At 30.6% G+C, this 16,637-nt stretch overlaps 1 protein-coding gene across 1 annotated transcript in view; it reads right to left on the reverse strand.

Moving 5' to 3' along the window:
- Nucleotides 1–16,637, reverse strand: part of LOC140450371 (myrosinase 1-like) — a 35,819-nt gene that overhangs the window by 12,446 nt on the left and 6,736 nt on the right. The window contains exons 2-5 of the mRNA XM_072543971.1: nt 15,564–15,649; nt 12,579–12,779; nt 3,195–3,587; nt 3,038–3,132 (exon numbers count right to left, since the gene is read on the reverse strand). Coding sequence (XP_072400072.1) covers nt 3,038–3,132; nt 3,195–3,587; nt 12,579–12,779; nt 15,564–15,649 — 775 coding nt within the window. The remainder of the gene's footprint in view (nt 1–3,037; nt 3,133–3,194; nt 3,588–12,578; nt 12,780–15,563; nt 15,650–16,637) is intronic.

Consider the following 16,637-nt stretch of genomic DNA (forward strand, 5'->3'; position numbering starts at 1 on the left):
TTTTTATAAACATACAAATTTCCCATAATTATTGTTTGTTTTGTGTGTATTTTGTGTTTTATTGGCACTAGTTTTCACACTGGCCAGTCAATTTCATAATGATTTTTTTAGACTATAACTTATCACTAACTCAGGGGAGTACTGTGTAGTGTCTGTGTTAAGTAAATGTCTTGTTACTTTAGTAAAGTCGACTTCATTGTCTTTACAAAGAGACGCTAATTGTATCTGAACGTCTGAGGTCCCTTCGGTGAGTACCGATTTACTCGTTTTAAAAGGTTCATATTTATTCATGTTGACTTGTTATGTTTAAGTTTTCCGTTTCATGTCTGAAAAAGTTGGCAAAAAATGGGAAATATTCTTTATTAATAATTTTACGAAAAAAAATTATTCTTCATTAAAGGTTATGCATCACATAGAAATCATTAACAGATAATCTTATAAAATATTAAGTGGTAGATAGGAAAAATCAAAATTATTAATTAATACTGAAGAGGAAAGTGATTTTAAATTTAGATATGCAAGAAAATGTAATTTTAAAATAATTTATTTATTATTTATTATATGGTATACAGCCAAATACAGGAACGTAGATTCCTTGTGTATTTTAATTTGAAAATGTTTGTAGCTATTAAAAATTATGTCCAAGTTTAGATTCATGGCCTTCTAATAATTAAATAATACATTTAAAGTAAAAAGTAAATAAAAAAATACTTTTGCATTTGTTGATTTTGTATATTGAATAAGGTAAATTAGAAATAAAATTAAAAATTAATGCACCTACTGATACATCCTTAAACGGCCATGAATCTAAATTTAAAAATAATTTTTAAATCCTACAACCAAATTAAAATAATATTTTATGCTGCACCTAAATTTAAAAGCACTTCACTTTTAAGCATATATCTTTAATTTTCGGTGTATACCACTTAAACTTTTATAAATTTGATTATTGATTATTGATTTTTATGAAATGCAGAAATGTTTATGAAGAATAGTTTTTTTCATAAAATTAATAATAAAGAAATTTCCCATTTGTTGCCAACTTTTTCAGACATACTTTATACCTTACTAACAATTAAAACACTTCTTTCCTTACATGAAGTATAAAATATAATCATATTTAGCTATATGTATATATCTACATTAATTCATTTTAATTTTCAGTTCACCATTTTATTATTTCACTTGCAATTTTTTTAACAAAACAAAAATTGTTTATGACTTTCAAAATTTGGATATATTTAATAGAGAATCGAGACAGAAAATATAATAATTAATTAATTCTAATACTCCATCAGTTTATGTATTTTTTCCCTTAATTATCTAGATATTTATTTAAATTAAATATGTAATGTAAATGGCAAATAAAATATAAAATTCGTTAAGCCGGCCCTTTTTACTATTTACCTGAAGATTCAAATCCCTTTATGGCTTCGACTTTATCAGCGGGATACTTTTAAATTCTGCATAAGTCAGTTCTTATAATTGTGAATGAAGTATAACAGACTACAATATCGTCTATTTAGATGAGTCATGGATAAACGTAGGCCACAGCGAATCAAAAAATGGGTAGACACGTCCGTTAAATCGCATAGAGATGCATCTGTTCATCGCCTGACTACAGGCTTAAAAGCTCCTATAGCTCGTGGTCCTTGATTTGTCCTCCTATATGGAGGATATAAAAATGGCTTTGCTAATGGAGCAGAACTGACTTTTCCAGCAAAAAAAAAAATACCCAAGATTGCCATGAGGAAATGGATCCATTTTCGTCATGGCATGGCAAATGGTCCACTGTTTTAAATTCAGTTCAAATATAACCTAATTCCTAATTTGTCAGAAAAAACAGTTGTGGTGATAAATAATGCTCCTTATCATAGCAGAAACTTGGAAGTTCCTAAAACTGCTTTCAATAAAGAATAAATATAAACATAGCTTCTATCAAAATATAAATTTTTAGAAGAAACATATTTAAAAACAGAACTGTCGGAAGTTGTCAACAGTTATAGGGCAAATTACGAGCGATAATATATATAGTTAAAGATATTGCACAACACACAATTTAGAAATTCTTCGCCTTCCGCCCTATCACTGTGAGCTTAACCCGATAGAGTTAGTACGAAGCGAAAAGAAAAGATATGTTGCCGCACACAACAAAACTTTTAAAGAAGAAGTTAGGAATTTAATTACGGAAGCGAACTCACAATTTAACCAAAAAAAATGGAAAAATTATATAAATCACGTAATAGGAGAAGAAACGGGCAAATGGTGACACGACAACATAATGGGTGATGGTATTCAACCAATTATTATAAAAATTGGTAGGACTGACAGTGACAGTGATTTTATTTGTAGTGACACGAACGAAGTTCATGAACAGTAACGTAAGTTCTTATGTTTAATGTATAATTAAAAAATATCTTTTTTACCCTTTATTTTTATTTATTAAAAATAGTTCCTATTTCCCCATTATATTATAAAACAAATACATCAAAAAACTTCCGGACAGATTTTTATATTAGCTACGTATAAATAAAAAACATTTATAATATAGTGCTGGCATGTTTTGGGCTATTTTATTATTATTCAATTTTCAAAACAATAATTCAACCTCTTAAAGGGTTTAAAAAATATTTTTATATAGTTAATAAAATGGCATGACGTAAAATGGTTTGAAACTTAAACACTATACAATAGGAATACAAAAGGAGGATTTATTTATGATAATTCACAGAATGGGCAAAATATGGCAGACCCGCTTGCACTATACAACCACTTTAATTCTAACGTTTGAAACGCAAGATAGGTAGAGGTACTAAACAATGGCTTCGTAATTTTAGCTCCTTTAAATAAATCAGCTGCATAAATTTAGCTGCATTATGCTTTAGCAATCAGTACTGTAAATAATATAACCATATATCTTATGTAGGTACAAATAGAGGGTTGACGTAGCATGGAACAAACTTTTTATAATCTCTAATAATTAATATTCTCTTCTATTCAATCTATAATAATATTATTTTTCTTTACTTCAATTTACCTCGAACTGGAACTTTGTATCTGCAGCAATTTTATCTTCTTCGCTATCAGAAGCTGGCACGTAGGCGCTTGTATCAACAACAATGGATATTTTTCCTTAAAGAAATACATATTATACATAATTTAAAAGAATTGTTACAAAGAATAAATTTACGTACCTTTCTGAGTAGGTCTAAATTCTTTATCATATACATGCCAGGCTCTAGCGTGAGCTCTAAGCAAATTATGGGCACATGTATATTCAAGAAGTCCTTCCGAATGAACGGCGGGTGGATAGTACCCGTAACCGTATCCTCCCATACAAGTCTGCCTCGGTTCGTTAAAAGTGATCCAATACTTAACTTGTTCTCCAAAGTTCTGAAAGAGTACTCTGGCGTAATTAGGAAACCAATTTTGGATGTCTGGGTTTTGAAAACCTCCCAGCTTTTCAAGAGTTAGAGGTAGGTCCCAATGGGATATGGTTACTAAGGGTTCTATACCGTTGTCTCTGAGTTCGTTGATGAGGTTTCTATAGTAAGTTATTCCTGCTTCATTAATTTGGTCTGGGAAACCTAAAAAGTCATTGATAAATATTGTGCATAAACAGAAAAAAAGAGAAAAAAAAGTACTAGAAATTGCAACCATCTATGAATATCGATTGCAGAACAAATGCTTCTATTGAAAAAGGGTTTTTTACAAAGCTATGAACACGTTTATTATTTAAAACACTACAAGAGTGGATAACTATAGAAATGCCTTTGTCTAGGAGTGGATTAAATTAGGCTGAAGAAGAAGACACACGCATTTTGCATATTTTATTTGTAATTTAAATTATTTATTATATGTATTTTATTTAATTTCTTTATTATCTGTATCAAATTTACAAGAATATAAAGTGTTTAAACTAGTAAAAATATGTAGAGCAGCGGTTTTCCAAGTGTGCTCCGCGAAGCCTCGGTACTCCGCAAAGTATCTGGTAATGCTCCGATGTCAGCCACAATAAAATGAATACATGTATTGAAGTGAAACCTATACAAATAAAGTTACTGAAGAAGATAAAAATACCAAAACGAAATATACACTTATAGCATAAACGAGTACATTTACGTTATTGTATAAATTTAATATATTGTAAAGTACGATTCGATACTATCAAACATGACAAACTCATAGAAATATTACATCTTACATGACTTCACACTAAGGACATTCAGATTATAAAAAATCTATATTGGAATCAAACAGCCCACATGAAGAATGGACATATGGTAAGTGAAAACGTAACCATTTCGTGAGGGGTTAGACAGGGCTGTATTCTTTCGCCACTGCTTTTTAACCTGTACACGGAACAAATATTTCTAGAGGCATTGGAAGAGTACAACGATGGCATCAAGATTAATGGCGTACCAATAAGTAATTTTCGATATGCAGATGGTACTGTTATACTGGCCGATAACATCGAAGATTTACAGATGATGCTAAATAGAGTAAATACAACTGGAAACCAATTTGGACTGAAGATCAATAGAAAGAAAACTAAATTTATGGTGATCAGTAAAAAGAACATTCAACATATCGACCTGAATATTGAAGCCGAACGTGTTGAAAGAGTACACCGATTTAAATATCTGGGATATACAGTAAATGATAAGAGGGACCCATACGTAGAGATTAAGATCCGAATTGAAATAGCAAGATCCAAATTCATCAAAATGAGAAAGCTCTTAAGCAACCGCCACCTAAGCGTTAACCTCCGATGGCGCCCCACGAAATGCTACGTACTCTCTACGCTACTTTACGGAGTTGAAGGGTTGACGTTAACAGCAGCAACTATAAAGAAGTTAGGGATCTATAATGTGGCTGTATCGACGCATACTGAGAATACCTTGGACAGACAGAGTGGCCAACACAGCATTAAGACACGGTATTAAGACGAATGGGTAAAGAGGTGGAATTGTTAACAACTGTTAAAAGGAGGAAAGCTTCATACCTGGGCGATGTGTTCTGTAATGATAAGTACAGTCTGCTACAGCTTATCGTGGAAGGCAAGATTGAAGGTAGAAGAGGTTTGGGCAGAAAGAAGAAATCCTGGTGCAAAAACTTGAGAGAATGGTTTCACATACCAGAAGCTGCGAACATGATACATGCGGCACAAAACAGAGAAACCTATCGTTTGATGGTCGCCAACCTTCGGTAGAAGACGGCACATAAAGAAGAAGTAAAGTACGAGCCAGACCTATTTCACTGAAATTTAACATATACACCACTATTTGCTTTTGGACTGTAAGTAATCGAATGATCTCGTTTCGTCGCCCCGCTTCTCGTTCACGCGTAGTTCGGAGAAAATCGTCTGACCATGCGAAGTTTCTGGAGAATTCAATTTGATTCGTTGATCGTATAGTATAAAAGGAGGATTATTTGGTACAGAGAATTAGTTAATAAATCGTTTAATAAAATTTACACGCTCAGTATTTTACGTTCGCTTATGTTGCTTGTAGTGGTTGTAAAGTCTTGTATTTTTTCGGTAAAAAAATTATATTTCTCACCAAATTACCAAAATGACATTAGTGGTAAAGAAAACTAGAGCGTTGACTTTAAGGTGTTGCAATAAAAATCAAATCACCCAAATCAAGGTGATATGATGGCTTCAAGTTATACCTCTATGGTTTCAAGTTTCAAGTGTTGTAGATCTATACAAGATCTACAACATCTTATCGAAAGCTTAAGTATGAATAGTGCTGAGATGGGAATTACTATAAACGCTAAAAAAACGAAGTACATGCTAATTACAAAAAGACCACAAATATACATCTACATCACCTATTGACAATCAATGGTAACGTGATAAAACAAGTAGAAAAATATCAGTACTTGGTAACTTTGATCAATGAAGCCAATGATCATACTCCAGAAATAAATAGGCGAATAGAGATTGCCAGATCAGCATTTATACGAATGAAGCCACTCCTAACTTGCCAAAATCTAAATTTGGAGATCAGACTACGTACTATCCGCTGTTATATTTTTTCAATATTATTATATGGAGCTGAGACTTGGACATTAAAAAAATGCAATTTAAAAAGAATCAAGGCTTTCGAACTCTGGTTATACCGCAGAGTATTATAAATATCATGGAATGATATAATTACAAATAAAGAAGTACTGGACGGTAATGAAACAGAACTAATCACCACTATACAAACCAGAAAACTGGAATACCTAGGCCACGTAATGACGGGACCAAAATATGAAATTTTGAGAGTCATCATACAGGAAAAGATTCAAGGAAGAAGATCTGTTGGCCGAAGGCAGAACTCATGGTTGAAGAATCTACGTGATTGGTATCAATGCAGATCAATTGATTGGTTTAGAGCAGCAAGTTCAAAAATAAAAATAGCCATTATGATTGCCAATCTCCGTAGGGAGACGGCACTCTAAGAAGAAAAAGAAGGTTTCAAGTTCAAGTAGTAAAACCTCTGTTGGTAGAGTGGTAAAGGTAAAAACAATACTATGATGAATCACACATTAATCTCGAATTTGTTGGTTCCATAAGCTAACCTTTCTATATGTAATGCACCAAACTACTTTCTAATAGTTCGATGGTTTATGCTAAAATACGCTGATGTTTGGAAACTGTGCATCCTAATTTTAAAAAAAGGACAAAAGAGTTTTTGTACGTTTAAAATAACAATTATAAAGAAAACAAAAAATATGATGTCTGCAACTCGGACTGTAAGTGAAAGCGCCACAGAGACTGGAGAAGTGTACACTATAGCTAAAAAGGTAATAAAACCGTGTGGTAGATATAACAAAATTTATACTCAACGAAGACTCTGCAAAATGTCTTTCTACAGTACCGCTTTCTAACGATACAGTTTTGCGCCTGATTGGGATCTCGTAGGATATACAAAACAAAAACAGGTTGCACAGCTTCTATTCGTCTTGCAAATGGATAAGTAGATTGATCCTGCTGGACTAAACACCTTGCTCGTAATTGTTGGATATCCATATAAACATTTACTTGAAGAAAACTTATTTATGTGCTCATCGCTGCCTACTTGTAGAACCGGTAAAAAACATGATAACACAATTAGTATATTTTTTGAAGAAAATTAACTTGATTGGAATGATTGAATTAATATTTGTACCGATCAAGCGAAGGCAATGACGCATATAACAGCAGAAGCACTATCACGAATAAAAATGAAAACGCCAAATTTTAATTCTTGTCATTGCATCCTGTATAGACAATCACTCGCAGTTTAAAAAAGGCTTCCAAATCTAAAACTAATTCTTAAGTCACGTCCTCGTATCATCTACAATCCCAACAGTTCTTAATATTATGTGAAGATTATGGTAGCAATCATAACAGACTACTGCTCTCTACTGAAGTGGGATGGTTACCACGGAGTAAAATTTTGAACTTTTTAAACTAAGAACAGAACTAAAACTTTTCTTTTGCAGATATTCCTTTTAGTTTACATTTAAAAGACTGTTTGTCCGATAAAAGCTAGTTACATAGAATACCATTTTTAGCAGACATGTTTGGAAAACTTAACGAATTAAACTTCTCACTACAAGAATAGCAGATAACAGTTTTCAATGCTAACAAGAAAACCGCCTTTAAAAACAATAGATTTTTGGATTACTTGTTGGTAAGAAAGAAACCGCAAGCTTTTTATTGCTAATTAAGTCCCTGAATCACCTTAAATCACCTTAGTCTTAGGTGAAACATTTTAAAATAAAACATTTGTTGTTGAATTGTTGTTGAATCTCAATGATCTGAGAGCGACTTTTGAATATTACTTTTCTAAAAAAACAATTTGCAGAATCATGAAAATATCTCAAATCAGATATATGCACTAGAAATTTAGAAATGACATTTGTTACAAGCACTGAATGACAATTTCACTGAATAATTTTTGGATCAGAGTTCGTGATGAATATCCACAACTTACCACGGAGGCTTTGAACTTTCTGCCGTTCCCTGTGGACCACATTTTTAGCATATACAGTTATATAAATGAAAAAAAGTCACTTTATTCTATACATTTTTGAATGAATCCTTGGTTTACCAGATATTTCGCCATATTTTCGCCGGTTTATGTTTTTAGTTAAATTTTTACTCAACTAACTTTTGTCAAAAAGGAAATTCAAGACCTTAAGTTAAACCCTAGATTTATCCCTCTGAACTACTTAAGCTAAGCAATAAGTATGAATCAAAAATTGATAATTTAATAAATAAAAAGGTTTTCTAATAAAGGTAAAAGTTAAGGTTTCAATAATCACAATCTAAACATTTTCTGGTCGTACATATGGTCCTTTGAAATGGTAATAAAACAAAATTTAATTAACATAGAGTGTCGGAAGATGCCTGCTGCTTTTTACTTCTTAGCTATTTTTGCTACTTACATTCACATTTCACCTCTGAAGTCGAATTTGAATTAAATGAATATCTCGCGCAGCATTTTTTACATAACTAGCTATCTAGAGTACAGGCGACATTAAAAAAATAGAAATAATTTTTTAGCTTCGGATTATAATTCAACAATCTTATTACTTCCTGGCACATTATTGGAAAATTTTTTAAGTCTTTAATAAAACATGTTAACATATCAAATGCACTGAAAATCTAAAATTGGTATTAAAACAATTAAAAGTAAACCTTTATAAAATGGGTAAGACTAAAATATACTACACATTAATGAATAATAAATATAAAGTAAAAGGGGAAAATACCATTAGTTGGCTATGTTACCATAGTTACAAAAAACTTACATAGAAGTAAGAATTTCTTGTGTATAATATTATATTATTTATTAAAAATAATTTAAAAATTTATTCAAAACGATTACAAATCTTTCAATCAAAAAATTTTTTGTCATTATACTTTTAGGTTTTTTCACTGATGATGGTCGGACCTCAACGAAAACATTTTGAAGATTTGTAATCCTTTTGGATAAATTTTTAAATTACGTTTAATAAATAATATACCATTATACACAAGTAGTTCTTCTATGTAAGTTTTTTTTTAAATACAAGATATATTTTCGTACCCTAAAATATCTAGTTTTAATGTAAAAATGAAAAAAATGTATTAAAAAGAAGCATTTTATAAGTTCATCCTAGTCATTCATTAGATTTAAATATCTAGGCAAATTACTAGATTAACATCTTCGATGTGATTAAGAATTAAATTATAAAATAAAAAGGTTTAAATACACTGTACTTACTTTCGCTAAAATGATAAGAATATTGTCACCAAGTACCACTTAATCTATTGTTGAGGTGTGGAGTAAAACGATAAAACTTCTATTTATTTACAATAATAAAGAGGTATCTATAATATTAGCATCTTCGATGGGAATATAAATTAAATCATAAAGTAAAAAGGTTTAAATACACTGTACTTATTTTCGCTAAAATGATAAGAATATTTTCACCAAGTAATACTTTATCTATTGTTGAGGTATGGAATAAAGTGAGAAGACTTTCATTATACATAATTACACGCAACGGTGCGGTGCTACTCTTAGGCTAGGCGCACATACGTCGAATTTCGACGGTCGACAAAAGTTCGATCGAACGTTGCACGCACACCACTCGATATTTATTCGATGACGTTTGTTGATCTACAGAGGTTTGTTAGGTGGAGTTCAAAAAATCACAATGAATAATAACTACGTAGCAACAAAGAGCGACGTAGCTTGAGAAGTGTTTAAAAAGGCAACTGGTCCTCTGGTCAGTAGACAAAGATCGATGTGTGTGCTTGCTTTCATTTGATACCGTTCGCTTTAAACGATCACGGCAGTCGTTCATGCAGTGAAAGTGATCGAATGTCACACGGCATCGATGCCGTGCCGCCTGAAGATCGCTTTGTATTTCGGTCAACGTGACGCTCACATTGTTTCTTCGGGCCACCAAAGGAATTTGTTCGATTAAACTTTTATCGACCGTTCAAATTCGATGTGTGTGCACCTATGCCCTAGAGTTATGGAGGATCACAAATCTCTGATGCTCCACGCCCTGGAAAAGCCTACTCGGTCTTGTCTCGCACAAGCACTTACTTATACTTACAGTATCACACATAAACATTGAACGCTCATGCGCATTACACCTATATCAATACTTACGCTACACACAATATAAATGTATTACATTTCTCAACATCTGTAATGTACGGGATTTACTATAACATTCCTACATATGGAAATATTGCTTCAGACTGAAGTTACTAATATGAAAGGTCTTAACTGTTTCTTTTTTTTAACATTGATATTTCTCACTTTAACATTGCTTAAAAATATTATTAAATATGCCTAAAATAAAGGTCTTGAAATTACCTTTAGGAATATGCACTGAATGTGTTTATTTCCATTATATGCAATTAAAAAAACTTTTTATGCAATATACTAGTTAACAAGATTTTAAAAAATTTAATTGTCGCATCTAAAAAAACATATTGGAAAAAAAAACTGTTGGTATAATATAATGTTTTATTGTAATTTATTAAATAATGAAGACAAAGTAGTTACACCAAAAAATTTAAATCAATCAATGTTAACTCGAAACATAAATCAAAAATTGCTGAAATAAAGGGTGATATAGCCTTACGACGAACTGAATTTATTTTCTTATTTTATTTATAGATTATAGTACAGTATAGTATAATTTTAGTTGTTGATTTTAGTTTTAAAAGTCTTTAGACAGATTCCGGTCTGTAGGAAATCTTTATTTTAAATTGCTGGTAAAAATAAATACAAATAAATGAAGTATTTACAATTTTCTTCTTCTTGGCAGCGTGGTCATTAGTACTAATAATTTATTGTGCTACTGTTTGCATTTGTTTTAAATTATCAATTCATTTAAGAACATCGTATAAGATTAAAAATATAGAAAATATAAAAACGAGTACTTTTATTTGATCATATTCTGATTACAAATTATTATAATTCTAAAACATTTTGAAGTGTACATAAGAAAGTTTTCACTTATTTGCAATAAGTATTATTTTTAATACACTCAAAAAGTTGCTTGTATAATGAAATAAGAGTAAAACGTTGTTATCGATAACGCACTGACATCGAAAAGTAGAAAAATTAAAAGTAATAAAAAATGTATCAACTCTTATAAATAACTATATTGTTATTGAACATTTTAATTATTTTGTTTATTAAGATAAATAATTAAGATAAACTTAACTGTAGTTTTTAATTCATTAGTTTAAATAACTGTCAGCTACTTCATTAACGCAAAAAAAATATAACTTAATTTTTGAGTTATTTTGAGTAGTGAATACTGCTGCTTCGGAAGTAAAAGACATTATATAGAAAATATTGTATTTTTTCTCAAATTGATTTCTGAAATTCATCATGTGTGAAAACGATAATCTGCATAAGATAAAATATATTTCAGACTTTAAATGTCATTAAAAAAGAGATAAAATAACTTATCAATTTTTGATTCATATTGCTTAGCTTAAGTGGTCTACATTGTCAAATCTAGAGTTCAACTTAAGGTATTGATTTCAGTTTTTAAAAAAAGGTAAATGAATAATAATTTAACTAGAAATTTAACACAAACTGGCGAAAAAATGTCGAAATATCCAAAAAACCAAAGATTTTAACAAGATTTTCGTCTTTTAAATAATCATAACTCCTGTTTTTAGGATCCGAAAAGGTTCATTTGTCCAGAGTCCAAATTAAAGTGATTAATATAACTGATGGCTCAAATGATTTTTAAAAAGTAGCGATTCTTCAGATTTTCGTCTTATAAATCTTGATAACTCTGGTTCTGAGGGTCCCAAATAATTAATCTGGGGTCCAAAATAAAGGTATTGATATCAGCTATTTACTCAAATGACTTTTAAAAGAGTAAACGCATCTCTAACGAAAAACGTAACTCAATAAACGACGAAAAAACAGCAAAGAACCGGTGTTCTCGATTTTTAGCTGCTTTATTTTTTTGAGCGATCCATTTTCTTATAGGCGTTAAAAATTTTCAAACGCTCAGATCAATTTAAATTTCCAGCCAACTCCCATTTTCGGTAAAATAGGTTTGTGGAGCACAAAAAATATCTTTAATTAAAGAAAAATATGTTGGTAAAAATTTAGTGGTAGTGAAGGTGGTAATTCCACTTTCCATTTTTCTTATTCATAGGTACATTTACTTTTTATTTTATTTTTACATCCATATGATTTTATTAATATTTACCTTCGTAAATGAACATACTTTTTAAACAGAAATAAAACTGGTTAAATACTATCGTAAAGATATTTTGAGTATCTTTTGTTTTTCAATCAGTAGCTTAATTTCATTTTCAAGCATTCATTTTATTTAGTCTAATTCGTGTTTTAATTTTGTTTAATATTTTTTGGATATATTTTATAATAACCATTACACTTTCACCAGTATACGCAATTGATTTAGGTGTTATCTATTTAATTTATTTTATTGTTCTTTCATTTAATATGTAATTTGTTAATAGATAAATCTAACAATTACAAGATACTATTTGGTAAACAAACAGCGAATCATTTAATTAGCCTTATATTTTAACTTACCGGTAGGAAGAATTCTGGTCCACGAAATGGAAAATCTATAATGCTTAACACCCATAGCTTTCAGAATCTGAACATCTTCCTTGTATTTGTAGTAAGATAGACAAGCAACATCACCATTGCTTCTGTCCGGAGTAAACGCGGGATTTTCGTGTGTCATGTTATCCCAAATGCTTGGAGTCCTTCCGTCTACATTCCAAGCACCTATAAAATTTTATGTGTAACTATTATACAAAATTAAAAACCACGATTCAGAAATATATTTTTAGATTTAATATAGACAAGCATATACGAGTACAACGAGAAAAATCACTATATGATAAATATATATATATATATATATATATATATATATATATATATATATATATATATATATATATATGGTATAGAATAAAATATAAATTGACGCTCTTTTTTAATGTAGACGAAATGGGGGAGGTATTAGATCTACGGAATTAATTATAATAATAATAATATAAAAATATCCACATTTTAACACGTGTAATTTTTGTTAGATCAGTGACATGAAAATATTTAAGTTTGACGAAAACCTAAAATGATTTAAAGAACAAAATCATAAATCTATCCATTATTGAATGTTACAAAATGCATAATAAGAGTCTTTCGTAATGTAAAAAACGCACTATGATTAAAGAGCTGAAAATGGTAAAAAAAACTTATTATTTTTCTTTTTCTTTTATTTAGCATACTGTCTGTTTTCCTTCAACATTGCCGTTTATGCTTTTATAATCTGATCAATTATAATTGCGTCTTCTTCTTGGTTCACTTGTACTTCTTTTTCCTATTAGTGACTTATCTCAATCGATTTATTCAAAGCTAGTCTGCTTTCTGCGACAAAATAAACCAATTTTTTGGAGCAAAAAAGTGGATACAGGGAAAAGGAACAGAGAGCCTTCTTGTTGAATCTGTGGATAAATGAAGATAGTGCTTCGGAAGTGATGCCGAACTTGCAAGGACATTTCGCTTCCAGATCGCTGGATGACAGAGGATGCTCTGGTTTCGCAGGTAGACGTTCGGCGTAGACTCGGCGACGAGAGGACATTTTAAAGTACCTCGAGAACTATCGCAGGAAGTACAAAGAATGAATCCAGCACAAAGGTCTAAGATATTTTTTAAAGAGTCCAGATCCCCTCCTCTATAAAGACGAAAAAAAAGTCTGTTTTCTGCCATTCTATTAATGTGTCGATTCTTCACTTTTGTCTTGCATCCACTTATTTCTATTGTCTATCATGCAGACATTTTCATCTTATTATTCCTTGATTTTTTCAACACCTTTTCCAATTAGATTCTTTAGATTCTAATTAAAATTAGAATCTTAAGAATCTCTTCTTAAGATTCTAATTTTATTAGTTTCCAAGTATGTTTGTGTTGAGCCAGTTTCAGGTCGTGTTTCTAGGGGTTTTTATGCGCATCTTTTTTTGTATTCAGGTGCTTGTTTCTACATATTGCGTCGTTGAAGCATTAGGTTATTCTGCTTGATTATGTCAGTTTTTGCCACATTACTTGCTCAATATTGTTACCACCGATAACTTGATTGTAAGGTATTTAAATTTGATTACTTATATTACCATCTGGTTTACATCTATTTCTTTTTGTTTTGGGAACGATATTTTTATGTTGAATTTCTTAGCCTTAGTATTAACCTAATATATTAGATCGTCTTCATTTCTTATTATTAGAACTGCATCATCTGCATTCAATCTTTATTTGCTTGTTTCCCATTGGATATATTTTTTTACTTTTTACTTGTTTTATCACGTTGATCAATTGTAGAACAAATGTGCCAATACTATAACAACAGAATATCACGGAAATGCTAAGACCACATAAAACAGAGCAAATAATTGCCTATTTTGGACACATCTTTCTACTATTAGAATGTGCAAGTTTGGCAGAAGATCGAGAAAAATGGAAAAATATCGGCAAGATAATAACTCATAATAACAAGATATTTATATTAGGTTAATAAATAAGATAACCTCATCTAATAAATGATTAAATATTGGTATAGTTAATGACCCTCCCTCTTTAATCCCAGTTGTTATTTTACGTTACGAAAAGTTCTCTTTCCTTTCCGTCAGTAATTTTTCTTCAGTTTGGTTTCTTGCATACATATTTATTATTAGCTTTATTTTATTTAGTAATACTTGTCTGTTAAGGGGTGGTTGTAGTTTATCTAATAGTGATACCCTATTAAAGACTTTCTCCAAGTTTTCGAAAGTCGTACAAATTTAAAGTTGGTTACATTATTTAAAAACTAATACCTTATATTACAATTCTGTGGCTAAAGGACTAGTTTCCAAGCCAACTTATTAAACGCACACAGACACAAGTTTACGAAATGTAGGTAGGCTAGTTTGTTGTATTGCATTGCTTTCTCAGATATTTGTCAAATTTTAAATACGGTAGCGTAACAAAATATTTTGCTTCGGAATCTTTATTGTTAGTCTAAAATATTAAGTAATTTAGTCAAATTGTGTATTATATTTTTCATTGGGAATTTCAGAATATACCTTATATTATTCGATCATTTCTTCCGTCTTTCATAAAGAGCAGATCATAAAGCTTAATGAAAAACTAGCTTTAAAACATATATGATACAAATGTTTTGTTTAGTTGAGACATGCCTGTAATAAAAATTAATATTGGCGTGGCCTAAGATAGAAGCACTTGGAGGGTTGTAATAAGCGGAATAAACGTATAAAGTAAATTGAAATATAATTATACTAAGGAAGTATTCGAAGAAATTTTCAATATTTTTTTCTATATATACTTATGTGTTGAAAATTATGGAGAAATGTAATAAGGAAAACCGACCTTAGATAGAGATAATGGCAAAGGGTTTGAAAGTGGTGTTGGTGATGATGTAATAATATTTGATAAAAATAAGAATTTTTAAAATAAATTGGGAAGAAGGGATATTTAGTAGAAAAAATTTTTGCGTAAAAAAATTAAATTACTTACCTTCTACTTGATATGCCGAAGTCGCCACACCAAACATGAAGTTTTCAGGAAAACGTTTGTTGTTAGTTTCATACTCGTTGCCTAAACTAGATTAAAACAAAAGATATATACAAAATAATAATAGAAGAAATTCATCTAGTATTACTACAATGAAATGCTGTAGATACGGTTTTATTGTAGTCATAAAATTACAGCTTTGTTTAAAGTTACAGTTGCAGAATAATTACAATTCACAACATTTTTATTATCATTCCAACAAAAATCAATATCATGAACTATAGCGATTATTATTGATGATTCCGCCTACCATTAAGGAATTTTTACCCTATTCATTTCTCTTTATCGAGTGTGTTTTTATCATTCATGGGTACTTATTACTGGGGAATACCCAGTAACTGGGGGGTATTACTGGGAAGGGGTACTTATTACTTATACAGAAGAGTCATTAAGTCTACTTAAATTGAATCATTAACCGAGAATCTTAATTTTGGCATTCAAGAAATAATTAACAATGAAGACAGTGATTTAAATAGTGAGAATGATGTGGAAGAATCTGAAACTTGTCCGTCAAATATTAAAAACATCGGCAAATTGTGTGAATCCCTAAGAAATATACAGTTTTTTTTTATTTTCTCATGAGAACAGCTGTATAAGTCCTCCAAATTGTAGTAAAATATGAATATATTGTTTTACGAACTAAAACTAAAAATTTAAAACAAGCCTGAATTGAAATTATTTTAACAAAAAATATAATTATGTTTGTATTACTGTCATCGAGTGCGATAGTTTGAGGACTAGTACGCACTCCGATGCGCATCGCGCCGCCTTTCTACCTTATACGAAATTTATGATTGGCCGATGGACTTAGAAAATGCACATATCGATATAAAATATAGTGTATAAAAAGGGTGCTGTTTCCAAGCTTTACTCTGGTCCCCATGTAGGATGTCTTACACCTGGGGGCCTTCTTCACGGGGCTCTGCTCCATGCTTGTCCTGAGATTCTTTTGCTAGTACCTTTTTCGACTCCAAAACCGAGTTTTATTTATCCATCCTGCCTAATTAAGATGGAAAA

Source organism: Diabrotica undecimpunctata, chromosome 1 (genome assembly GCF_040954645.1).
Source record: "Diabrotica undecimpunctata isolate CICGRU chromosome 1, icDiaUnde3, whole genome shotgun sequence".
Classification (NCBI taxonomy): Eukaryota; Metazoa; Arthropoda; class Insecta; order Coleoptera; family Chrysomelidae; genus Diabrotica; species Diabrotica undecimpunctata.